Source organism: Eumetopias jubatus, unplaced genomic scaffold, assembly GCF_037043125.1.
Source record: "Eumetopias jubatus isolate StellerSeaLion01/CBP00866 unplaced genomic scaffold, mEumJub1_p1.0 scaffold_16, whole genome shotgun sequence".
NCBI lineage: Eukaryota > Metazoa > Chordata > Mammalia > Carnivora > Otariidae > Eumetopias > Eumetopias jubatus.
This window is the reverse complement of record NW_028274822.1, coordinates 87,402,558-87,429,119: the sequence shown is the minus strand read 5'-3', so window position 1 is coordinate 87,429,119 and position 26,562 is coordinate 87,402,558. Positions and strand designations below refer to the sequence as shown.

At 48.3% G+C, this 26,562-nt stretch overlaps 2 protein-coding genes across 14 annotated transcripts in view; both read left to right on the top strand.

Moving 5' to 3' along the window:
• MPHOSPH9 (M-phase phosphoprotein 9) overlaps positions 1 to 10,018 on the top strand; it is a 56,190-nt gene extending 46,172 nt beyond the window's left edge. For 8 of the 10 annotated variants that reach the window (XM_028092450.2, XM_028092445.2, XM_028092452.2 and 5 more), the window contains 8 exons: positions 1,780 to 1,914; positions 2,783 to 2,958; positions 3,827 to 3,973; positions 4,783 to 4,903; positions 5,709 to 5,812; positions 6,538 to 6,785; positions 7,106 to 7,174; positions 9,504 to 10,018. In XM_028092450.2, coding sequence (XP_027948251.2) covers positions 1,780 to 1,914; positions 2,783 to 2,958; positions 3,827 to 3,973; positions 4,783 to 4,903; positions 5,709 to 5,812; positions 6,538 to 6,785; positions 7,106 to 7,174; positions 9,504 to 9,605 — 1,102 coding nt within the window. In that variant the 3' untranslated portion in view covers positions 9,606 to 10,018. Of the gene's footprint in view, positions 1 to 1,779; positions 1,915 to 2,782; positions 2,959 to 3,826; positions 3,974 to 4,782; positions 4,904 to 5,708; positions 5,813 to 6,537; positions 6,786 to 7,105; positions 7,175 to 9,503 lie in introns of those variants that run through there. The other 2 variants (XR_003607452.2, XM_028092449.2) reach the window with 2 other exon arrangements.
• Positions 10,019 to 14,995: 4,977 nt separating this feature from the next.
• PITPNM2 (phosphatidylinositol transfer protein membrane associated 2) overlaps positions 14,996 to 26,562 on the top strand; it is a 131,133-nt gene continuing 119,566 nt past the window's right edge. For 3 of the 4 annotated variants that reach the window (XM_088019453.1, XM_088019456.1, XM_088019455.1), the window contains exon 1: positions 14,996 to 15,083. The gene's annotated coding sequence lies outside the window, so the exon portion shown is untranslated. The remainder of the gene's footprint in view (positions 15,084 to 26,562) is intronic. The other variant, XM_088019454.1, reaches the window with a different exon arrangement.

Sequence of the window (26,562 nt, the reverse complement as noted above, 5' to 3'; positions counted from 1 at the left end):
AGGAAGACACCTCTTGTCTCCTCGTTTCTTTTTTCCCCTCCCAAGTGTGATGCGGGGTTATCAGCTGACCGGTAGGGCTGGGTGAGGTTTAAGGAGAGTGGAGAAAGGTGTAAGGGAGTCCTGTTGGAGAACTGGAGCTTGTTGATTACAGAAATGTATGTTGTCAGCCAGTGTTGGGTGTCCATTGAGATGGTGATGGCGACTCTCTGGTGCTAGCCCAGCCTGCACAGTTGGGTGGCTTGCTTCCAGCAAAGCCCAGATGTAGGACTGTAGACACTCTGTAGACATTCGGGAGTGAGACCACCGTGTTCCTCAGGCTTAGGTCTCTGCTGTCAGTCGGGGGTGATGGAAGGTGAGTGCGGAAGGGGGGTCAAGGCAGTGAGTAACTGTGCACCCCAGAGTAGGTAGAGGGGAGCTGAAAAAGCTAGGGGAGGGGTTGATAAGTAGAAAATGGTGAGGCCAGGGATCACAGGCCTCGGGGTCACAGTACCTTGGTGATACTTGAGCACCTTAGCCAGAAGAATCTTGAGTTGTGACTTCTTATTTATTTATTTATTTATTTGAGAGAGAGAGAGAGTGAGCACAAGAGGGGGTAGGGTCAGAGGGAGAAGCAGACTCCCAGCCGAGCAGGGAACCCGATGCGGGACTCGATCCCGGAACTCCGGGATTATGGCCTGAGCCGAAGGCAGTCGCCCAACCAACTGAGCCACCCAGGCTCCCCTGGAGTTGTGACTTCTTAAGGGGATGTGTTCTCTAGTGACGATGAAGTCCAGTGAGTATTCTCCAATGGGGGGGGGGGCGGGTGAGCGAGCAGGAGTCGAGTCCAGTCATTGGAGGGAGGTCCAGGACAGCTCCTCCCTGTGGACACTGAAGTAGGAGGGCAGGAGCAGGTGTGGAGAAGGTGAGAACAGTTCTGAAGTCTAGCAAAGGGCCGGTTAATGCATGATGTGTGAGCCTGAGTTGGGCAGGGTGTCCATAAGATGCGGGAAGGACTGGCCTTCAGCTGCACTACTCAATACACTAGTCACTGTGTGTGGCTATTTCATTTAAGGTAATTAAAATTAAATAACATGTAAAGATTGCTTCTTCATCTCACTAGCCACAATTCAACAGCATGTGACTAGTGGCTATTGTATTGGGCTGTACAGATGGAGGATGTTTCTGTTCTCACAGAAAGTTCTCCTGGGCAGTGCTGGTCTGGGAGGAATGAGAAGGGCGCTCTCGCTGCACCTCCTTGGCCTGAGCTATGGGTTTGGTGTGAAGCATAGGAAGTGTGGTAGGAAGTTAGTTGGGGGTGTTCAGAGCTGTGTAGACAGGAGAATACCTTGACTGAGATGCAGAAATAGCCCAAAGTAACAGAAACCTAAAATAACAGTTTGGTTGGATCTGAAAACCATAAAACAGAATTCCTGTATCTAAAATAAGGTTGTTTTATGCAGTTTTAGAATTACTGTACAAATGTGTATGTACCATTTCAAAGCAGGTTGTTTGGGGTGCCTGGGCGGCTCAGTCGGTTAGGCGGCTGCCTTCGGCTCAGGTCATGATCCCATGGTCCTGGGATTGAGCCCCGCATTGGGCTCCCTGCTCCACCGTGGGGAGCCTGCTTCTCCCTCTCCCACTGCTTGCTGCTCCCCCTGCTTGTGCTCTCTCTCTCTCTCTGTCAAATAAATAAATAAAATCTTAAAACAAAAAACCACAAAGCAGGTTGTTTTCGGTATGTGTTCAGTGTGAACTGAAGCACGAGCCTGTCATGCCTCAGATCGTTTCTCCCTGTCCTAGCACACTGGCCACCTCCGACGTCAGCAGGCGCAAGTGGCTGATACCAGGAGCGGAGTATTCCATCTTTACTGGCCAGCCTTTGGACACCCAGGATAATAGAGTGGATAACCAGCTAGTGGAAACCTGTGCTCCCGGGTAAGGTAGCTTTGTCAAAGGTCATATTTAGGGTCGATTATGGTTTCAGTAGATTTCAGTTGCCCTTAAATGTTCAGAAAGGCATAAAGAAGAGCCTTCTCTTTGTGGCTTCAATGTCTTACTTTTGAGGACCAGATTTTTATTTTACATTGAAAAGCTAATGAGTTTAGGATACTCAAGATCCAAGGCCATGCAGAGCATCCCCCACCCTGTGCTCTTGACAGTGGTGTGCTGTGCACAGACTCTCCATTAGGCTAAGGCGTTGATCCTCTCACCTTCTGGACAGCCCATGCAACCATGTTACTCTAGAGCACCATATAAATATAATACTTCTATATGTGCGAGGATGTGAGGAGGATTGGGAAGTGCTGGTCTATTACATGCAGGTTCAATTTTAGTTTATTTACATTGTAAAGCATATATATTCATTGTGGAGTGTAATTGTTAACTCTCATGTCATTCCCCTAACAGTGCCAGTGACCTCTGTCTTAGCTCAGTCTGCTCTTTTAAAGCACCGTAGACCGGGCACCTTAAACAAGAAACACTTTTTCCTGCTGTTCTGGAGTCTGAGAGTCTGAGACTGGGGTGCCAGCACAGTTGGGTTCTTGGTGAGGGCCCTCTTCCTGGTTATAGGGTCTTTGCTTGGTGAATGTGTGCAGACAGAGAGATCTTGTGTCTCTTCTTTTTAGAAGGGCACTAATCCCATCACAGGGTCCCGCCCTCATGAGCTCATCTAAATCTAATAACCTCCCCAAGGCTTCACCTCCTAACACTATCCACTTAGGATTGGGGCTCCAACATACAAATGTTTTGGGGGGACACAAATATTCAGTCCATAACACTGCATGTCTTACAATTCTTATTTAAGGTACCATTCTCCTCCGGAAAAGGATTCTTCATCTGAAAGTTCACCAAGAAGCTTATTGATAAAAAAACAAAGAGAGACTTCAGATACACCAATCATGAAAGCTTTAAAAGAACTCGATGAAGGAAAAATATTTAAAAATTGGGGCACACAGACAGAGAAAGAGGATACCTCAAATAGTAAGCATTTTTCCCTTGTTTGATATAGATAGATTATACTTTCCCCTTCATCCCCAATTATATCACCTTCCTTAAATCCCCTGGCTCATAATTTATCACAGTCATGGCATAACTTGCACGTTTTATACAAAGCAGAGCACATGTTACGTTCTGATTAGTAAAGATTATGCAGCATTCTTAAAGATATTTGGAATATATCTACATCAGTTTGTCCTTGGAAAGTTACAATAGACACTTGGTATTCATAAAGTGAGATGTAACGTTTTCTACTCTCCCTTTCTTGGTTACTGAGCATCTCTCAGTAGGATAAGAAGTATCTTTTTTTTTTTTTTTTAAGATTTTTGTATTTTTTATTTTTAAGTAATCTCTACACCCAGCGTGGGGCTTGAACTCACAACCCCGAGATCAAGAGTCACATGCTCTTCCAACTGAGCCAGCCGGGTGCCCCAAGAAGTATCTTGAATACCATTTTTCTCACAAGCACAGGTCAACAGTACTTGCATCCCCTTGTACTCACTCCAGTGCTCACTTGATCGGGCCTGCTGATTACATTGTTCACATCTTGGGCATTGCATCTCCAAAGCAGTATCTCCTAGTAAATAAATTAGTGACTTGCTTTCTAAAAATAATCTCTCTTGAAAAATCACCTTGAATGGCAATTGTAAACAGGAAGCCAGAATGAATTCGTTATAAACTCCCACATTTTTCTTCATCAAGCATTTTTTAATCCTTATAACGTGTATTTGCAAATAAATCATTCTAACCTGGATAGTGAGAATTGCTTACTTGGCATAATCATCTGTTAATAAAGGCAGGTAACCAGAGCTAGGTTTGTTTTGTTTACTTTTTAACCATTTGTCTGTTACAGAATTATCGAATCCTCAGCAAACTGAAATGTCAGTCAGTGCAAGTCGGTCCCCAGAGAAGTGTGCCCAACAAAGACAGAGGAGGTTTAATTCTGCTTCGCAGAGATCCTCATCGTTACCACCTTCAAATCGTAAATCAAGTACTCCAAGTAAGAGTTAGTTGTGTATGTCTCCTGGGCTCAGAAGAGTGGTATCCAAGCTGTCACAACACATGCCTGCTATTTTCTGTTTCCCTTATGTTCTCTAGCACCTACTAGAGTACTCTGAGCACAGGGTTCCTAAATAAGATCTTGTTCAATAATATCACCTGACTGCACAGATAACTATGACTATAGGTGAAGAAATTTTATCTCAGTATATTCAAATGAGATTTTTGTGTGTGTTCAGCAAATTTCTTTTTGCAACTCATACCATTTCACAGTTTTTGAGAGCATTGACAACTATCTAATTAAACATTAGTTCAAACAAATTAATTTAAGCTAGCCTGGAAAAAATATACTTCTTTTCATATAGTTACCTCTGGTTTCTTTAGTCAATTACAGTTATGGTTTTAAAGGTTAAGCATTGGATTTCTGTTTTCTCGATTTCCATTTTCAGAACAGCTGAAGATATTTGTGTGTCCCCGTGTAACAGGAATGTGTGCTGGTGTTCGTGTGTCCCTGTGTGACAGGAATGTGCGCTGGTGTTTCCATTTATTTCCAGTTGACTTCTAAAATCCTGAAAAACCAGTTTTGAGTCTGAGTGCTGACACTGCAGTCTGATACACTAAAATGTTGACAGTGGTTCCCTCTAGGTGTTAGGATTATGAATTTTTATTTTGTATGCTCTTTCAAAAAGTTTTATAATAAAATTGTATTCCATTAAAGTTAGAAAAAAGTACTGAAAAAGAAAGTATGTTCTGCCAATATATGTATTATATTGAAGGAAGAGAATATTTCCTCTTCATTTTCTTCTGTAGCAAAAAGAGAGATTATGTTAACACCAGTGACTGTGGCTTATAGTCCAAAGCGATCCCCTAAAGAAAATTTGTCCCCAGGATTTAGTCATCTACTGAGCAAAAATGAAAGCAGTCCAACTCGGTAAGTTCTCTAAAATAGTAGAATAAAATATTTTATTATTGACTTTTTTTTTTTAAGTGTCAACTTTATGCCTGTAGCTATCACTAATTTTTCAGTTGCCAGTGGGAACCCTTTGGATTTAAATCATTTAAATGAATGTCATATTCAAAATAAAAAAATACTATAATCCATGAAAACAGTTTTAACTGTGGATACTGGCTACTACCAAATTTAAATACTGCCTCAGAATCCCTTCCAGCTTTTGGATATAGAATGATAATTCTTTGTTTTCCTGAAAAGGTTTATGATACAGGGCAGTTTTTGAGCCATTTGTACAAGAAAATGGGCTGTCCTAGGATGGCCCTGGCAATACACGTAAGTTCCCCTGGGTGCCTGAGACAATTGTCCTCTCTCTGAAGTGTGGTCAGCAGTGTGTGCCCCTGTGGGGGAGCCGTGCACGCCTACGATGGAAGAGCTGGTGACCTGGCTCCATCAGGCTCTTGAGAAATTTCTTAGCTCGTTGAACCTCAGGTTTCCTCTTCTATAAAACAGGGATAATAACACCTGCCCTGCATATATTATAAGGTTGTTATAAAGATTGAAGGAGATAACGTATGGGTAAATGCTTTAAGTCTCTCATATATAAATATAATTTTGTGTTAGAAAATATAAATTAAACTTCAGTTTTAGAAAATTATATGACCAGCTTTCTTTTTAAAAAATACGTGAATATGTGAGTTAACTGGATGCCAGCTCATCTTTCTAGTGGAGATAGGAAAAATCAGTTAACATTTTTTTCTCACAAATAACTTGCTTCATTCAATAGATTTGATATACTTTTGGATGATTTAGATACTGTTCCTGTGTCTGCATTCCAACGTACCAATCCAAGAAAACAACTCCAGTTTCTTCCTCTAGATGACTCAGAAGGTATCTTTTCCTAAAAAATTATTAGCTATGGTTTTAGTCATTTTGTGAATTTCTCGTATCTTTTCAAGGTCCTAAATAGTGTAATATCCTGCACTTAAATAATTTCTCTGCACAAGGGCCTCTAAGAATAAGCATTTGTGATGCTCATATTATGTGTCAGTGCTGTTACCCTCATTGAAAAGTTGGGAAACTGAGGTACAGACAGTGTTAATGCTTACTTAACCAGAGCCATACCGTTCAGTTTCTCTCTTTACTAATTTCTGTGCAACTTAGGTATCGGGTGATTTTTTTTTTCTTTTTTCTCATTTATCTTTTTAAGTTTGGCGTAAAGTTACAAGATAATGCATGTGAGTCACTTGGGCAGGCCCCGTAAGATGCTAGCTCTGCACTCTTGGTGTGGGTTTGTGTCCACTAAATGTGTGTGGTTAGTGCTTAACTTTTTTTTTTCTTTAAGTTTACTTAAAGGTCTTTTAAGTTTACAGAAAGTTTATATACCTTCACTTAGGGAAGGTGTGCAGGTTGTCAAACTGAGAGCAAAACTTTTAGAATTCTGTGGAGAAAAAGCACCGAGTAAATATGATTGATTATTGTGTCTCTTTTCATTATGTTTTTTGGTATGTGGCAGTCCTTTCCAGAAAGTGAAGTCAGATAACATATATAGTTGTGTATATGATCGATCACGAAAACTGATAAGAAATAAGAGAAATTTCTTTTCTCTCTGACAGAAAAAAAATACTCAGAAACAGCCACCGACATCCATGCTAATCATAGCTCTTCTCCCGAACTGTTGCCAAATGGAGTGAAGAAAGTGTCTGTGAGATCAGCCCGGGAGAAGAATAAATCAGTTAGCTATGAACAGTGTAAGCCCACGTCAGTAGCACCACATGGTAATGATTTTGAGTATACAGCAAAAATTAGGACCCTAGCTGAAACGGAACGGTTTTTTGATGAACTTACAAAAGAAAAAGACCAGGTAAAAACAAACAAAAACTTAAAAAAAAAAACAAAACCCAAGTGTTTTTCTGAACTTAATGCGTATGTCTGAGGAATAGTCAGAAGGGAATTAGGGAGTCAGACCATGCCAGGAAGTTACTGTGGCTCGCACACCAGAGTTGCGCTAGGAACGCGTTTGAGCTGAGCTGTCCTTGCTGAGCAGGACAGAGGGCACTTACGTGCAGGTGAGGCGCACTAGAACGTACTAGGCTGAAGCCTGTCCTTTCCATTCTGTTACAGACATCCCTGCCATTCGTCAGAATTCTGTTTTTATTTTAAATTTGTTTTGTGTGTTAACAGATTGAGGCAGCACTAAGTCGAATGCCTTCTACTGGAGGACGAATCACTTTGCAGACAAGATTAAACCAGGTGAACCGTCTCAGCTTGAATGTGTGTGAGAGGCGTGGCGCCGGCTGGTGTTCCGTTATACAAGATGATGTGTCAGGCACCCTGAACAACTGGGCTAAACTTTCAGCCTTTTAGGAAGTGTTTGGTGATTATAGTATATTTTATTTTTTTTTTTTAAGGTTTTATTTATTTATTTGACAGAGAGAGACACAGCGAGAGAAGGAACACAAGCAGGGGGAGTGGGAGAGGGAGAAGCAGGCTCCCCGCAGAGCAGGGAGCCCAATGCGGGGCTCGATCCCAGAATCCTGGGATCATGACCCGAGCCTAAGGCAGACGCTTAACGACTGAGCCACCCAGGCGCCCCAAAAGCATCTTTTTTTTAAAAAGATTTTATTCATTTGAGAGAGAGAGAGCATGAGTTTGGGGAGGGGATGAGGAAGAGGGAGAAGCAGACTCCCCTGCTGAGCATGGTTGCTTAACTAGGCATACACTTTTTTTTTTTAAGATTTTATTTATTTGACGGAGAGAGAGACAGAGCGAGAGAGGGAACACAAGCAGGGGGAGTGGGAGAGGGAGAAGCAGGCTCCCCGCAGAGCAGGGAGCCCAATGCGGGGCTCGATCCCAGAATCCTGGGATCATGACCCGAGCCTAAGGCAGACGCTTAATGACTGAGCCACACAGGCGCCCCAAAGCAGCATTTTTTTTTTTTTAAGATTTATTTATTTATTTTAGAGAGAAAGCATGCATGCACTAGCCAGGGGAGGGGCCAGAGGGAGAGAATCTCAAGCAGACACTCTCCACTGAACGCAGAGCCTGACCCAGGGCTTGATCTCATGACCCTCATGAGATCATGACCTGAGCTGAAACCAAGAGCCAGACACTCAACCGAATAAGCCACCCAGGCACCCCCAAAAGCATCATTAAAAAAAAAAACTTACATAGGCAGGTATTTAAATACACACACACGCAAAACAAAACAGTACCCAGGATGTAGAAAAGCATATTCTCATACATGGCAGGTGGAAGTAGAAATTGTCACAAACTTTCTGGAAGATAGTTTGACTTCTCTCTGAAGCTTTAGATTTTTGCATCTCTTCGGACCTAGCATTTTTACTTGGGGGAATGATTCTTAAGGCAATATTTACAGATGTGTGCAAAGAAATCTTTTTAAAAATATTTATTGCAGCAATATTTATGGTATCCAACATTAGAAGCAACCTAAATTTCTGCTAAAAGAGTCTTGGTTAAATCTAATGGAATATTGCAAATTAATTTAAAATGATATCATAGAAAGATATTTCATAACAAAAGTTCAGCTGAAAAATGTTTTGAAGTAGAGAATTTGATTGTTTTTATTTTTCTTCTTAATGATGTGGATATCTACAGAAAAAACCCAAGAAAGAGGAACTGGTTATTTTTTACTCCTCTGTCTTCTAAATATTTTATCATGAACGTGTGATCCTTTTATTTTTTTATTTAAATTTTTTTTTTTTTTTGAGATTTTATTTGAGAGAGAGTGAGTGAGTGAGAGAGAGCAGGAGCCAGGGTTGGGGCAGAGAGAGGAAGAAGCAGACTCCCTGCTGAGCAGGGAGCCCAGCTTGGGACTCCATCCAGGGACTCCAGGATCATGACCTGAGCTGAAGGCAGCCACTTAACCGACTGAGCCACCCAGGCGCACCTTATGTGATCCTTTTATAATTAAAAGTTGTTAAAGAGGAATTTTTAAGTTTTATTTCAGGATACCATTGGAGTTAAGACTGAATAAAGTACCTAAAATGATAAATTTATATTCCAGGCTCTATTTATTTAACAATAGTACTGCTTATTTAAAAATAGCAGTTGTTACATTGATTCTTTGTGAAATCTCTTGTTTCTTGGAAGAAACTCTCCAGCGTGTTCCCTCCTTTTTAACTTAGAAATTCTTGTCAGAAGAAAGTTGTTTGACATACGCCTGAGTGGGATAAGGCACCGATCCATTTCTTCCAGTGACATGTGTGAAGTACCTTTGGGCTCCTCTCGTTCTGTCCTCAGTTCAGCAGAATCCGAGAATCACCTCCTTGCTCAGTCTTGCGCTTGCTGAGATTTCCGCATCCTCCTAAGTAGCACTGGTACTGAGGATGTGTTAAGGTGCTGAGGTGCAGCATTTGTTTTGAATGGTTGAAACATTGATTTGCATTGTTTAAAGAAATAATATAAATAAGATGATTTGTGTTAAAAAAAAAAAAAACTCTGTAATTTGAATGTTTCTACCTGCTCCTTTGCTAAAAGAAAGGTCAATTTGGTGGTAATTATAGAACCAGTGAACTCGATGCAGAATTCTAACAAAACTTTTCCTGTTATTCTCCCTTAGGAAGCCTTGGAAGATCGTTTGGAAAGGATTAATCGAGAACTGGGCTCAGTTCGAATGACATTAAAGAAATTTCATGTTTTGCGCACCTCTGCAAATCTCTGAGATTTGTAGCCATTAAATTTTGAGACGTTTTTGTTTGCACTAACGTATAATTATGCACTCAGAAAAGGCAAACTGTTTTGTACTGTTTATAAGCCTTCAAGTAGTAGTTTTACAATCATGCTATTCTTTACACTTACTGTTTTATACTTCAAATGGCCACATATTTTCAAGATATTTTTGTTATGCTCAGGAATCTCTTGTATATTTTACTATTTAAAAAGTATTATTTTTAAATAGTGTAAGTCTCCAGTTTATATCAATAGTAAGGAAATGTAAACAGGGGAGGCAGCTTGTTTCTAAACAAATAGTGTTATCCTTTTACAATTAACTTTGCACACTAATTTTATACTTGTTCTACATTGTGAATATGATTCTTTTTTTAAATAAATGCTTAAGAATAGCTTCTATAATAATAGACTAATACATGCTGAATGCAAAAAAAAAAAAAAGAAAAATGCAGCATACCCTGGAATTTAGTTGTGTTGGGATTTTTTTTTTTTAATGGTAATGCAGTTCCTGTTAGGAACATGTCTTAGAGTGAATATTAGAATAGTAATAATGGAAATAATGGAATATTGGAAAGCTTTGGAAACTATGAATGACTCCTTTTGTTTTCCTTGAACTTTATTGTCTGTAAGGAAGGAAAAATGAGAGTTGTAATTCTCTAATGTCATATATGTAGTACTTTTCAGAAAACGGTAAGCAGTTGGGGAGCTGTAGCTTTGCGCCCAGCATTCTGAGTGGAACTGTGTCCCTGCTGTGGCCATAAGTTGGTGGATGAAGCTTTGATGGAAGACAGACCACCACCCAGTGAGGTGGTTTCCCCCGGGTACGTGGCTTCAGCCGCCAGTCACCATGCAGATGTGTTTAACCCCCCCGCACTCCTCCCTGCCAAAAAAACCTCCCGCCATAGCAGGTGCTGTAAGAATGCTAGGTTTGGATTAGAGCACCCGCCCCTGCTTGTTCACAGACACAGGATGTGTGTAGTTGGAGCCTTGGGCCTTTGGCCTTGCTGGAGGGCTCCAGCTCCTGGCCTTGGCAGTGGCACGTGGGCAGGAGGCTGTGCTCTGATCAGCAGCACTAGCAGGTATATGTTCTGACTGCTGGTCAAGCCTGGGCTGCTCCACTGCCCACTTTTCGGTGGCTGGTCGGAATCCAGTGCCCACATATACCTGTACACGGTCATAAATAGACGCATTTGGAATGCGTCTTTAATTTAATTATCATTTAATTATTGAACTTTCAATATTTATTCCCACTGATAATGCTCAGGTTTTAACGTTTGGTTTTCTTTTGAACTTTTTCTTCTTATGTGACTCTTAGTAGCTTGTAGTTCTAATGAGCCAAGCCAACCATCACTCCACTAGGGTCTGTGTATGCCTTTGAGCAGGGATCTCAAACTATCTTTGAGCACCTTCACCAAAGCTTACCTGGCTGAGCTCCAGGCCTGCTGCCCCAGTGGTGCTCCCTTCTCAGCTTTGCTGGGGGAGAGGGGTCCTCCATAGGGAGGGGCCATCTGATACCTGACTCTCCTGTTCCTATCCCTGAGTTGAACCTTTGCTCCTGACTCCTGCCACCAGTTGAGCACCTTGGGCTAATCACGGTTATTCAGCAACAGAGTAAGTGCCTTTATTCGTAGTATTTTTTTTCTAGCCCTTTTTTTTTTTTTAAGTCAACTAGTTATAGTAAAGAATAAGTTAATTTTAATCAAGCTCCAGTACAGCTGTGTCAAGACCTAGTAAAGGGATTGACTTTACTGATGGTATTCCTTTTGTGTTCCTATACGTGACATTAAAATCTAACTTGAAAATTACTAGGATATTCATTGTTCTCTCCATCTATCACGAAGTCCTTCTCAAGAATAGGAAATTGCCATTTCAGAAGAGATAGTTTTATCTTGTGAAGGAGTTATCTTCCTAGTCGTCTCCATTGGCTCATTCCAAGAAAGATTGGAAACCCCATCAAAACCTCTCTGTGCCTCTCAGAAGACATGTGCTTTGATTCTTGAAACGTATCATAGATTGGGTAGTAGCAGTCACTTAAACATTAAAAAAACCTTTTTCTTCATAGCTTTGAAGAGGAGAACCAAGGAAAATCCTTTGAGTCATCTTTCCCTTTTTTGTGCTTAATTTACAAACATAGAATGCTCAGCTTAAAAACAACTCAACCCCAAAGGTGGCGATGTCAGAAAGTAGCCGGTGTCCCTGGGAGGTGAACTACTTGGTGTCCTGCTGGGGCTGAGCTGCCGGGGAGTAACTACCTGGGTGCACCTTCCACTTTAGGATTATTTCAATGCAAATAGAGTTTGCTCTCTCTTTTCCCTTGGTTCTGCCCACTTACTCTCCTTTCAGGAGCCCTGAGGCACAGTACGCGGTCCCGCCGACGCTGACCGATGCTGTAGGGGTGGCTAAGGGCAGAGCTGCTGTGGGGGGGGGGGGAGGGAGAGCCATGCGGACCTGGGTCACCACCAGGCTCAGGCCTGCCCGCCTCAGCAGCAAGAGATAAGATGAAGCGATAAGAAGCTTCCTTCCATTTTAAAGGAGATTATGTAAAGTACCTGGTGCTTAGTAACTTTTCAACAAAAGTACACATTTCAGATTCATTGAGTTAATTAGGTGTTTCAAGTAGTGATTTAGGACTTTTTAAATAGAAAAGTAGGTTGTGCCCCCAGCAGTTGACTTAAGAATGACCTTGGGTTGGTTGACATTTCTGTTAGGTGGTCTGAGATGATCTCTCCACTTTTTTGCAAGAAAAATGAGATTTCTTAGAGTTCAAATGATCCTCTTCCTGGTGTGAGGTGTTTGTTTTTTAAGTGACTATTAAAACTGGTAACCTGTTGGGTAGAAGTTCAGAAGCATCTTAAATAGGTGATGGGGGAGGGTTATTTGATGTAAATACAAGCTATTTTCCTTTAAAAAAAAAAAAAAGTGGCCACGTAACCAAAATAATGGCTCCTTTGAATGTTCCATACCTAGACCTCCACCGTGGGGGCCTGTAAGGCAGGACCACAGGAAGGCCGGCACTGAGCATCAGAAGAGCCGTATATAAAGATGAGGATTGTTTTTAGAGTTTGACGAACAACCGAACCGTGTTCCCCTTCTTAACTCTGAAAAGCCAGGGGCTTTGCTGAATGCTATTTAAATTTGAATTCTGCACTTACATATGTAGTAAAATTACACATTTTTGTCATTCTAATTTTTATCTCAAAAGCAATTTTCATTACATTTTAATGTGCCACTTGTGCTGTGAGGCTTTAAGAAGCTTTAAAAAATAAGTGCATACCTAGCACCCTTTAAGAATCCTACGGGTAAATCATGTTTACCCATCATGAGAGTGTGTGTGGTCATGAGATGTACAGGTCTGATTAAACCAATTATATTGCACACATTCTGCAGGAGATAATTTTTTGCCAAGAATTCTGCGGCAGTTTAATAGATTAAACTACACCAGTATTAGGACCTGTGTTACAAAGCTTTCTCCTTCCGATTTATGTTTTATTTCAATAGATGCCTCTCAGATAGGAGGAATCAAGCCATAAATTTGCATTTGCTGGACATGATATACCATGTCATCGCTGTGACTACAGACTTCAAAGTTAATTGTCTTATTCACCATTGCACTGTAACAGTGACCAAATACAATGTGAAACACTTGCTTCCTGCAGTGCTGCTGATGCTTAGGCAAAGACAAGTGCTTGCTGCAGTTGTTTTTAAATCTAGGCAAGTATAGGAGTCATGGAATTGTACGCTCTGTCAGAGCAGGGACCATCATGTCTTCATTCTTGCATACAGGCACTCTAATAAATATTTGTGGATATGAACTGCATTGTGATATTAGTGTATTTATTCCTACCGGGTTACCCTGAGATCTGCTTTTTGATGGGGTTAAGGCCTGCAAGTTTTGAGTGCATTCATGGCAAGGTTACAATGGTATCATCCAGGGGCTCAATTCGGGGTGGTGGACAGGTAAAGAGCCTGACTCTGGAGATCTCCGTATGCTCTGAAAACCTTTCTTAGTGGGACTTAAGGCACCTCTTGGTGGAGGGAAGAAGGTGAGGGTTTTGTGTTTGTTGGGACACCTTCACTGGTCTCAGAGCAATCGTCCTAAGATCATAAGACAGGTAATTTGAGAGTTGCATAATGACGGCTTTCCTGGCCTCCTCTCCAATTCTGACAGTCACCACAGGGATGAGCAGCCTCTGGTGGTTTTGCTGTCTCTGACTATCAGAACAGTCTGGGACTACTTTAATTTTAGCACTTGCTCTTCCAGGAAGAGCGCGCCTTTCACCCACAGAAAGTGATACTTGCTGATAGGTAAGCTAGGTTTTAGCTGTGCCCCATTTAATTCCATTACTTCAGGTCTTGGCACATAAGGCCATTCCTGCTCAATCTAAATACACACTTGATTTTAAATTTCACCCAGTGCCCTCTTGGTCGTCTTGTTCACGTCTGGAGAGTCCAATCGGGAGGAAACATCAAGATGAAGCTATTTCTGATCTTTTTGCAGTGCCTTTTGCAGTGTTGGGGACTAGAGCTTCATGCGTCCCTTCCGGCTGTTAACTACTGCTCCCGCTACTTTTGATTTCCAAGGGGCATTTTCATCTTTAGCCCAGAGCGAATGGATTCGGTGCCGGGGAAGAACTTACTGTCAGCTGCAAATCTGGTCTCAAGTAGCCAGCATCTAGGTTTGGGCCTCATGAAGTCGTATGCAGTTTGTTCCCCTAGATTTGTTAACTACCTTCGTTTTTAAGAAAGCTACTTAAGAGTGACAGTTGCCGCAAGCCTACTCGCCCCCTTCCGCGAGTGCACTTGGCTCCTCCAGTACAGTTACAAGGCTGGCGGTGTTTGCGGAGTCAACCCCACCCCACCCCCCCAAACCCCGGCGGGGAAGCGAGCCCAGGCCGCGGTGGGGAGACAGCGAGTTGGCCCGAAGTTTGCCGGGTTTCTTCCGGCGGAGCCCAGCCCTCGGGGCGGGCGGGGGCGGCCCCTCGCCGGGACTCGCCGCCGCTCCCCGCGCGGCCTGACGGAGGCGCAGGCCCGCCGCCGAGTGGGGGAATGCGAGGCGGGCCCGGCGCGCACGGGCAGCAGCGGCCGCTGGGGCGCGCGGGGCACGGCGGCGCCGCGGCGTAGAGCTGTCCAGCCCGTCCGCGGGCGCGCCCGGCCCCGCGCCCCGCCGGCCGCCGCCTCCTCGTCCGCCTCGACCGCCGCGGCCCCGCGCCCAGCGCCCAGACCCGCGGGGCCAGCACGTGCGCGCCCGCCGCCCGCGCCGACGGCCGGGGAGCATGCCCGCGGGGGCCCGGCCGCTCGCCCGGGGCCAGCTGGCGGCGGCGGCGGCGGCGGCGGCGGCGGCGGCGGCGCGCGGAGCCGCGGGGCGCAGCCGGCCGGGCCGGGGCCGCGGGGCCCGCGCCTCCCCGGCGGCGTGAGGCGGCGGCGGCCCAGCGCGGCCGAAGAGGACGGAACCGCGGCCGCGCTGAGTGGGGTGAGTGTCTCCGCGGCCCGGCCGGAAGGCGGCGCGGCCGGGACCCTCCCCGGGCCGGTGGCGGGCCCCGGAGAGCCGGGCGCGGGGCGGCGACCCCGACCGGGCGGCGGCCCCGGAGGGCTCCCCCGCCCCCCCCCCCCGGCCCCCGCTGGCCCGCCTGCCCGGGAGGGAGGAAGGGAGGGAGGGGAAAGTGGGAGACCCGGGCCCGGCCGCCCCGCGCGGGGAGGAGGGTGTGGCGCGCGCGGGGACCCCTGCCTCAGGAATTCGACCCGGAGCCCGGCCCCCGGGGACTCGCCGGCCCTCCGGAGTCGGGGGTGGGGGGGCCCAAATGCTAATTTCCGAATTTCCGTCGGTTGCGGCCGGGGCGCGGTGGACTCCCCTCCCCCAGTGACAAGTGTCACCGCGGTCAAGGGGCAGGTGTGTGTGCAGTGTTGGGCCTGTCCGGTCCGGCCCGCGCTCTTGAGGGAAGGGCCAGGAGGGGGCCGGGAGGAAGGGGTGGGCACAGCCCTCTGTCCAGCCTTCCGCTGTTCCCCGCCTGCAGCTGGACATCCCTCCAACCCTGGCAGGGGCTGGGTGGGTTGTCTGGGGCCTAAGCATGGGGTGTGGCCCTCCGAGAGGGGCCAGAACTTAGAAGAAGGTGCTCCAGGTGCCCCTCTGGCTGGAGGAAGATCTGGCCCATCTCCATCCGGAGAGTCTCCCTCTCCCGCTGTAACCTGAGGTGCCAGCTCTCTTGGAGTGGCCCCCTCATCCTTTCTTATCGAGGGCAGAGCTGATGGCTGGTTGGGGGAGAGGGGGCCACTTGCTCCTCCCCGATAAGGTGCAAATACCCCCCCCAAGAAACCCCAAATCGACATTCTAAGTTAACAATGTGCTTGCTACGCAAATGTCATTTCAAGGCAAGTCCTCCAGCTCTGTCCCCTTTCAGCGGACCTGCTGCCCCTATATGGAAATTCTAGATTCTTCATCCTACACTCCTCTCCCTACCTCTGACATAGGGGCTGCGGCACTTCTGCAAAGTCTCAGGCTTGCCCACCTCCCCCTCTCCAGGATTGGGATTCTTCAAAGGAGACCTCGTTTGAGCATCTTTCTTGGTCCAGTACTGGCTGTCACCCCCTCCTGGGAGTCACTGGAGCTGAGGGGATAGGGCCCTGTCCTTCCTCTGGACCTGAACTAGCACCCAGGCCCCCAGCGAGACTGTCTCTGCTCAGAAGTGTCCCTGCACTTTAATGTCTCTTGTGCGGCTCTTATCGCTGTCTGCCTTATTTTATAGTTACTTTTTGTGCCTGCCTTTTATCTCCCTGTTGGCTTGGGAGCTCCTGGAGGAGAGGCGTGGAGTTTGAATCATTCCCCAGTCCCCCGCCCTGGCTCAGCACCGCGCGCACCGTCCGCGGCTGGATGGAGTCGAAGCCCCCTCTCCCCAGCTTGCCTCCAGGGCCCCAGCTCATCTGGCTCCTGGACTTTTGCAGTTAAATTATTTTTCTTCTCTGAAGAGTCTGTGTGTCCCGATCACAAGAGATTTCCCAGCCCTCTCCCTTTGCGGAAGAAACACAGCGGGTTAGGTAGGGCTGTTTTTCTTGTAAGGAGTGACTTGCCAAATGACTTGGACAGTACACGCTCCGCTGTTCTCTGGGTGGTGAGTGCGGAATGGCCCTTCTCTCTGGCCTCCCACAGCTCCCTGTGTTGGGGAGGCAGTAGGGCAGAGAACCGGACTACCCGGGTCAAGGATCTGGGCCTGGCTGTCCTACGGTATCTGTGTGCGCCTAACTAAGACGCCTGGTTACTCTTGGTGTTGGTTGTTCCTTATGGAATCTGGAAGAAAATTCCTCTGCTCTGTACAGACACCTCAGGATCTGGGCCCTGCCTCCTCTCCTCTCTCTTATCAACTTTCTATTATCAGAACCCAGGCTTGTCCTCACAGGCCTCCCCAGGGAAAGTTGATCACCTTCACCTTTGCGTTACCCTCACCTGACGTTCCATGTGGAATGGCAGTTATCTGTGTACAGGTGGCCCCCAACCTCCCCACTTAGACTGAACGTCTGAGGGAGTGGTGCTGGGATGCTTTTCTCTGTGTCCCCAGTGCCTGGCTCATGGTAGGCTCTCAGGAAAACTTTGGGGGAATGGCGAGGGGTCAGCTCAGATGCCGCCGAGTCCTCACCCCAAGTCGACTTCTTGTACGTTCTCTCTTGGGGGATCCAACTCTCCTCCCTCTCCGAGGCCGATTTTAAAACCAAGCAGATGTCCTCCTAACCATCCCATCCCGTTAAGTCATGGAGAATGTGCCCTTACGTGTAAAGATTAGAAGAGGAATCCTCTGGTCCTTCAAGATCATTGCCTTGCTGCTTTTGAAAAAGATGCCATGGGCCGTGTGCTCTGCAATGGAAGGGCTCTAAGGACCTCACTCCTGAGGCCTTAGCGCTGGGCAGGAGTGGTGGTCAGAGTCTGCAGTCGCGGGCTTGCTGGCCACTTCTCAACCTTGCTTACGTGAGATCAATCCCCTTGCAGACAGCCATTCTGAAACCAGCTTGACAGGATCTCCTGCCGCCAGACACAGATGCAGCTAAGCAGTCTTTGCATTGCTTCTCCGTAGCTCGTTCTGTTGATGTTTATCCAGCTTTTACTGGGGACCCGGGGATGTTATTAAATAGAGCCATGACCAATCCACGTCTGGTTTGCTCTAGAACTGTAACGGGGCATTGCCCCCTCTGCTCAAGGCTTCCAACAGAGTGTTGCGTGAAAGATTTCTCTTCCAATTTAGGGCCAGGCATACTTTGCTTCCCCTGCAGGAAACTAGGTTGCTACACTTTTGACCACGAGAAGGAAGGCGGGGAACGAAAACATGCATCGTGTGTATACTATGCACACTCAGTGTGTGCACAGGGCTGCCTCGTGCGCCCTGTAAGTTAGGTAGCATTCTTCCCCCATTTTCTCAGAGAAAGAAATTGAAACACAAGGAAATCAACTAATTTGCCCAAAGGCTCTCTGGATTTGTACCCAGTTCTGCCTGATTCTCCCCTTGCCGCCCACACGACTGTCTTTCTGAGTGATTATGGTTGGTTACCTTTTCTTCTTGGCTTCCAGAATGCTTGGTGCACAATGCAGTATTCCATCTAGAACTGTATTCACTGAGCCTCATGGTCAGCACATTTATTCGTTTCTTTTGTCTCTGTGTGTAAATCTATATATATTTTTAAGATTTTATTTATTTTGTTTTAGAGAGAGAGAGCGAGAGAACACATGCCCAAGTTGGGGAGGGGGGCGGTGTGTAGGAACAGAAGGAGAGGGAGAGAGTCTCAAACATACAGCCAGACGCGGGGCTCGATCTCACAACCCTGAGATCATGACCGGAGCTGAAACCAAGAGTCAGACAGACGCTTAATTGACTGAGCCACCCAGGTGCTCCTCTGTCCGTATTCTTTATAAGTCATCACAAAATGCTTCTGGAAATCAGGACAGATAAGTGAGTTAAATACAGTAAGTAAGGGGCGCCTGGGTGGCTCAGTCGTTAAGCGTCTGCCTTCGGCTCGAGTCGTGATCCCAGGGTCCTGGGATCGAGCCCTGCATCGGGCTCCCTGCTCCGAGGGAAGCCTGCTTCTCCCTCTCCCACCCCGCCCCCCCGCTTGTGTTCCCGCTCTTGCTATTTCTCTCTCTGTCAAGCAAATAAAATCTTAATAAATAAATACAGTAAGTAGCATTGCACCTAAAACTTAGGCCAGCTCATGGTGTGGTTAGGGAGAGGTACCCCACAGTTAACACAGGTTGTGTGTGATAGGTGTCACCTAAATGGCAGGCACAGGGGCGCCCGGCTGGCTCAGTTGGTGGAGTATGCGACTTGATCTCGCGGTTGTAGGTTCGAGCATCACGTTGGGTATAGAGATTACTTAAAATCTTTTTTAAAAAAAAGAGATATTTAAATGGCAGGCACAGCTCAGAGGAGGAGACGCCCTTTCTGGGTAAGGCAGTCAGGGCTGACTTCCTGGAAGAGGTGGGATTTGAACAGGCCTTGAAGAATGGGTGGAGTTTTGATGGCCGCAGCACCTGTAAAGGTGTGTGGGGTTTATAGGGTCTAATCACAAAGGCCCCACCCGAAAAGTTCTGGTGTGAAGGGAGGGGATTGGTCTGGAGGGCAAAATGGGGGGGTCTGGTGATGCCTTTTCACATTGTCTCCAGCCCTGACCGAGTGCTTGAGAACACTGGAGCTGGGAGGGTTGCACCCTGGTAAAGACTAGAAGCTGAAGAGGAAGAGAAGCGGAAGAGAAGTGACTTGGGCAAGACCCCTCTTTCAGCATGGAACCCAGGTCCCTGATTATCAGTTCAGTGCTCGCCCTTGACACCAGCAAGGATCATGGCAGCAGCCTTGCACGTTGGCCCATTTCTCCCCTAAAACAGGTATGAGGGTACCGACTCCCTCACCCCCCAGCCCAGCAAGCACCATGACAAACCCAGGCTCAAGCTTTACGGCCAAAGACATAGAGAGCGCCGTTGGAGAGGAGAGCTGGGATTTGCTGTCCTTACTCATATTAACAACTGCCCTTGCCAGAGGACGGCAAGAAAATTAACCAACAGGCAGGGTTCCGGTAACAGACACATCAAAAACCCAAGCAACAGCGTTGGGGAGGAGCATGGAAAAAGCAGTTTCCCATCCTCTCCTGGCTGAAGTCCCTCATCCTTCGCAAAGCTTTCCTGTTGTGGGAATGGGGTCAGGAGTCGGGGTGCAGGGGAAAGGCAAAACAGCAGCAGGACTCGGGGGACCCGGAGGCGGATCCCATCTCAGAGCCCCGTGATGGGCGGGGTGTGGATGTGCCCCCCCACAGCTGTGGGGGTGATAGCCCTGCAGAGCAAAAGACCTCCAGTTACAGTATATGGTCCAGCACGTGTGCACACGGCCCCCGCTCCTTAATCCCAGTGGTTCTGTCCGTAAAGTGCCGCCAACACCGCATTAGTGAGCACAGAACCACCGTCCTAGGGGTCGGGCGGGGTTAGGTTCCTGCGAGCCCTGCTCACACGTTTGATCACTGATCAATACAGAACCCCGTTTTATGTTTCCGTTTAAAGATGCCTTATTTAATAGATGCTGTTATTAACACTGAACTCCACCAACGGCAGCTATCACTCACACCTGAATGAAGCTTATCTCACTCAGGTATTTCCTCCGTGAGGCACATCGCTGCTCAGAAACAAGGGAGCGTGCTTCGGCGCGAGGCCTGGGGCCACTTCCAAGGGCGAAATCACCAACAAAACACAAAAATGTGAAAAACGTGGCACTACACTGATCCCAAAAAGGACGCTTGTTTTCGGTCTGAGAGCTGAAAGCAAAAGGCAGAATGTCTCCTTGTTCAACCTCAGCTGGGATCACATACGCTGGTGGACTCAGAATTTGTCGCTGCCCCGCACGTGTTGGCAAATGGCCACGGAAGCCCCACGAGCATTACTTGTAGTGAGTAAGGAGTTCGTAAATACAGAATCCATGAATGATGAGGGCCAACTTGTATGGGCAAAGCACGTCCTCGATGGCCTGTTTCGACGGGTGCGCCACGGCATTCCTCAGAGATAAGGACGGACTGCTGCCCGATTTTTACAGAAGAGGAGACAGGATCAGGGAGGTATCCTAACCAGCTTCAGCTTGCAGAGGTCTAGACTTGCACCCGCTCCCCGTTGGCCCCCGGCTTGGCTCTTCTTTCTCATCTGTGGCCGTACTTGTGGTCAGACCCTTTTCTCCTCGCGTCTCCCCGGGACAGGGGCCCCGCTGGCCATCAGTGTCATCGTGTCTGCCCCCGTGGTGTCCCCAGCATCTAGCACGGGGCACCTCGATGGTGCCCAGTACATACGTGGGGAATGGAGGCTGGGGCTGCGGATTCTGGGCTTTGGTGTCTCAGGTACCAGAGAAAGGAGGAGTACTCAGCATACGTCCCCTCCCTTGGCTCCTCTGTGCCCTCTTCCAGAAGGGCGCCCACCTCTCCTTTCCACAAGCCTGCTGGCCACACACACACACAAGGGAGGGTCAGCAAGCCCACGTAGGTCCCTCTAACTGCTCTTTGCTGAGAGGAGCTGAGGGTAATCCTTCACCCAAACGAATGATCCACTTAAGGAGGTGTTTCAGGCGAGTGTGGGGCTTCCTGTGGCCTCAAATCCTGGCCTTCTTACTCCTGGGAACCTTTCCAAAAACGTTTTGCCCCGGTGCCCTGTTAAGAGCTGGAACATAGGTAATGCAGATGATTGCTCGTTCTTCTCTCTGAGGCTGTCTTCCCTTGCAGAGGTGGTTCCTGGTGATGGACAGAATTTTCTCTTTCGGCAGGTGGGGGGCTTTCCTCCTAGGCCTCCGTAGGGTCTGGCTGACTCATCGGTGGTGCTGTGGAGCAGGGTGCTGGCTCTTTCCCCCACTGCCGGCCTGCCAGGACTGAGTCAGGCTCTGCAGCCTGCTGGGCTCACCTGGCCTCGTTCCACCAAAGAATCCAGCCCCCGCTGGGGGGCTCACGGGGCAGTGGGGTGCTGTGTAAGGCCAGTGGAGAGAGGAGGGCCAGCGCTGTGGGTGCTCCCAGCTGTCCGCCCCCCCCCCCCGCCCCCGCCCCGCACTGTCTCTGCAGCCCTTTGAAAAGCCGTCGCAAAGGGGCTGTGGGGGTGGGAGTGTGTCAGGGCAGAAATAAGGAGACCATTCCCATTTTCAGTGGAGAACAGCTTCTGTGGGCACAAGGTTGGCCAAGAGGCGGGGTTTCCCGGCAGGGGTGAGAGCTCGGTTAAGGGCAGGTTAGCGATAGTGTGCCCCGCCCCTCCTCTGTCCTACCGGAGGGCTCTTTAATTGCTTTGCTTTTCTTGGCACTTTGTAAGAGTTGACTTTTCACTTGTGTTTTCATGAGAGAGGAAAAAAAAACCCCAAACATTTTCTGCAATTACAATTTTTCCCTCTTGGGTAATCACAATGGAAAAAAAGCATTTAAGGCCTTTGGAAACCACACATAAGTGAGGCTCACCGAGAGGGGTTGGGGGGACATTCTTCAGGGAACGGCCAGACATGGAAGCAATTCGGCGGCTCCCGTGTAGGGAAACAATCATTTCACATTTATTTTGGGTTTGCTTGTTGCAGCATATTTCAATTAGTTCTCCAGTGTTGTGCATCTGACAGGCCAAACGTTTATTGTGGTTGAACCATCTGGGAGGTGGGAGGCCTGCAGCCTTCCGCAATGGCAGTCGGTAACTACTAGTTTAAAGGAAATTTGTTTGATGTGTTCAAGAACCCAACACTAAAAACACTAATAACAAAAGCCTCAAGAGTTCTGGAAGCGCGCTCGCTTGTTTAGCCGTCAATTGGACATGCCTAACCCAAGACCTCATTTTTCCTCCGTGCGGGTGACATTTTCCAATACAGTGAAGCAAAGTTCTGAAGTGGCTTCTTTAATTGGTCCAGAGCACGATTTGCATGAATCCAGTGCAGAAAGGAGCTCATTAATTTGTAGCTGGATGCCCTGCCGCCTGTGCCTTTGCTGCGGGGCGGAGCAGGGGAGGTGTTTAACAGATCCCTGCATTAGTATGCAGCTGAGCTCCCATCCTGTACTGTGATAGAGAACGCTGGTTTTCTTTCATTTCCAGCCTTCAGTGACTCACCGTAGCATCGTGGGTCCGCGGGAAGGACTGCTGACCAGCTCAGTCCGTCCCCGCTCTGCTTGGGCACCATGGTTTAGAGCACTCATTTTTCTTTCTACCCCTGTGATTTCCCCTGGCTAAAGGGCTCCTTCCTGAGGAATGTTCTGCCCGGCTTTCTGGCGGTGGGGGGGGGCGGGGGGGGCGGTGAATAGGAATTCAGAATCTTACAGAACAACAGAACGAGCTGGGTGAGCCGGAAGGAGCACTGGAAAAAACCAAGTCCAAGGGTTTGACCTTTCTGAGGGAGGAATGACTTTCCATTTCCCTGAAACCTTAAGATCCTGGGGCTGGGTGTGGAGCACAGGGGAGACTCAAGGACACGGTGGTGAATGGAGGCCGGCTCATAAATTCTGGGCCATCCCGTTCACTCGTGTTTGTCCGAGTAGCCTGGTCACTGCAGGACTGGGGTTCGGAGAGTTTAGGCTAATAATGGCATGTGTCTTGTACCCAACAAGGTCGGCCCTTAATTATGGACTTTTCCAGATCCCGAGATTCCTGCTCCAGGAGAAGGCAGTTCTTCCCTCTTGAAACCACAGGGGGAATCCCTGGTCTGGCCCAGCCGCTCCTCAGGCTGAGGGACCTTGGCTTGTTTGCCTTGGAATCCCCAGGCACAGTGGCTGGTGGTGATTCAGGGCCTGATGACCGTGTTGGGAGAGGCAGTGACTAGAGGTCCAGAGGTGAAGGGCCATCTCTCGTTCATCCACCTTTTTATAATACCGTCCGGTACACAGAGTGCTTCCACCTGATGTGCTTTATTTGACCCACGTAAATGCTGCAGTGCCCATTTTACAGGTAAGGAAACAGAGGCTCGGAGGGGTCATGATTTGGCACCCAGTGCTTTCACCCGCCCTGTTTCACGCACAGGGACACCATAGCTCAGAGAGGTCGTGATTTGGACCAACCACAGAGGAAGCTCCCTCTTGACCTAACGTGGTCCCGATTCCTCGCATTTGTGTCCGTGTTCAGTCACGTCATTACACACCCATGCTGTGGTGTTACGTCCCATCAGTATTTCCTGATCAGGTTCAGTCTCAACAGTGCTCGATACCTCTCAGTTTGGGTTTGTATATGTTTTTCTTCTTTTCTTTCCTTTTTTTTCCCAGGGGGGGAAACAGAATTCCTTTTCTGTTGGTTCTGTAGCTTTTGCTTTTCAAAGAGGCCAAAGAGGTCCACAGACTTAGAGCAGAATCCCCAAGACAGTGTTGCATGCTCTGAGGTCGTGGCTGTCTATGGACGTGATGCTGTGGCCAGATTCGGGCCGTTGTCCAGTCCGCCAGCCGTGCACCTGGGAGGGTCATGATCAGAGCTTGTCCAGAAGGGGGAGGTCCCGCTCACCATCCACTCGGGGTTCTCATCTGGGGCTGGGCCCTCTTGGTCTGTGTCTGTCCCCTCCTCCTGCCTGACTTCCTTAGAGTCTCAGGGCTCCTGGGAGCAGGAGAGCTGATGGCCTGTGGCCCTGGGCCGAGGGGAGCAGCTGGTGCAGGTGGCTCGGGTCAGGGTCCCTTTTGTAAGCGTTAGAGGGTTTGCTTTTCCCAGAGGGCCTAGAGGCATATGTCCAGAGTGGTGGATTTGGGTCCTTGGTCCAGACAGAGACGCATCCCTGGAGCTCCTCATGCTACGTAAGTCACCCCCTGGATGGTTGTCACCTTGGGACAGCTCCCGGGTCCAGGTGACGCAGCCACGGGTGGGGCTCTCAAGGGCAGGGCCTGAGTTAGCCCTTTTTGGCTTCCTTGGAGTGCCTCGCCCGGTTGTGAACTTGGAAAGAGGGGGTTCACAAAGTCTCTGAATGCAAGGAGATGTGGGGAAGGTGGCCTGGCCCGCCTGCCTGCCCAGGTGGCTGCTTGCCTGATTGTTCCCGACTGGTGCTTGGAATAACCCAGAAGGATTCCCAGCCTCTGGCTATGCTTAGGCCTGGACACAGAGGGAAAAGGGAGGTTCCAGCCTGTGTGGCACCTGCGAGCTGGGGAGTAGGCGGGAAGGGTCCCTCGATGTCCTTTTCCATTCTTTGAATTGAAGTGAAATTCACAGAACATAAAATTAACCGTTTTTGAAGTGGACAGTTCAGTATCATATAGTTGCTTCACAATGCCTTGCAAGCGCCACCTCTGTCTACTTCCAGAACATTCTCATCACCCCAGAAGGAAACACCCGTTGGCAGCGGCTCCCCGCCCCCTCCCCCAACGCCTGGCCACCACTAATCTACTTTCCGTCTCTATGGATTTTCCTGCTCTGGGCGTCCCATAGAGAGGGTGTCGCACAATGTGTGACCTTTTAGGTCCGGCTTCTTTCAAAGAAACATGATGTTTTCGAGGTTCATCCACGTTGAAGCAGGGGTCTGTGCCTCATTCCTTTTTGTGTGTGAGGTAACGTACACACCACATCAGATTTACCATCTTAGCCAGTTTTGAGTGTCCAGTTCAGTGGCGGTAAGCACACTCACAGTTGTGCAGCCCCCTCCCCCATCCGTCTCCGGAACATGTTCATCTTCCCCAAAGTGAGACTCTGTCCCCATGAAACACGAATGCCCTCGCCCCTGCCCCCTGCCTCCTGCCCCCAGCGGCCACCCTTCCACTTTATGTGTCTGTGAGCGGGACTCCTCTGGGCGCCTCATGTACGTGGAATCACAAAGTGTTTGGCCTTTTGTGACTGGCTTACTTCACCAAACATAATGCCCTCAAGATTCATCCCTGTTGTAGGTTGTAAGTTGTGATAGAACTGCATTGTTTTTTAAATTTATTTATTTGAGAGAGAGAGAGAGACAGAGCATGAGCAGGGGGGAGGAGGCAGAGGGAGAGGGAGAGGCAGGCTCCCCGCCGAGCAGGGAGCCCGATGTGGGACTTGATCCCAGGACCCTGAGATCATGACCTGAGCCAAAGGCAGACGTTTAACCAACTGAGCCCCCCAGGTGCCCCTGAATTTGTTTGTTTGTTTGTTTGTTTGTTTGTTTGTTTATGGCTGAATCATATTCCACTGTATGGACGGGCCATATTTTGCTTATCCACTCATCTGTCAACATCTGTCGATGTCACCGGGCCAGTGAGATGTTGACTCTGGATGGGGACAGTGAAACACAGCTGGGCTCAGAGGGCCTGGGGGTCCGGAGGCAGGAGTTGTACCATTTCCGAGGGGCGCGGCCTTTCTGCACCTCGGTTTCTGTATCCATCCAACTGGGTAGAGATGCTCCCTTCCAGGGATGCCCCTGGGGTTGCAGCGACTGGACATGCGTATGGGGGGGTAGCTTGCACACTGAGCTGCCATCTTCCTGCTCAGGGACGTGAGGCTTGGTGGTGCCTGGCCTTCCGCCCACCTGGGCTCCCCTGTGACTCCCCCTTGCTGGAAGTTTCTCTCCCTTGCAGAGGTTTCAGAGCCAGCCCCAGGAAAAGGTGGTGGCCGTGTGTCCTGCCTCCTGGTGGCCTCCAGAGCACTAGCTGATGCCTGCTGATAGCAGTAGGAGACACATGGCCTCCTGAAGCACTGTCCCCTGGGCCTCTCCTTCAGGGCTCCGGGAAATCAAAGCTGGAGGGATGACATCGGCAGCCTCCTGGGGTAGCTGAGTCAGAGCAGAAAGCCAGTCTGGAACTCACTAAGTCACACTTGCCTTCATTAGGCTAATTAACTTTCGATGTGAATTAGCTTTATGAGCTGATTTAGGAAATCCATTACCATCCCGGGGCCAGCTTGGTGCGCAATGGTGCCTCGGAAGCTGTGCTGTACATTTCCTTCTCTGCCAATTAGGGGTGCTTAATTATTAACCTAGGGCTGGGTGACTAATGAGGGATTGCATTCACCATGCTTTATTTGAGAATTCTGTCTTTAAAATTAACCATAATATAGTTAAAATCGT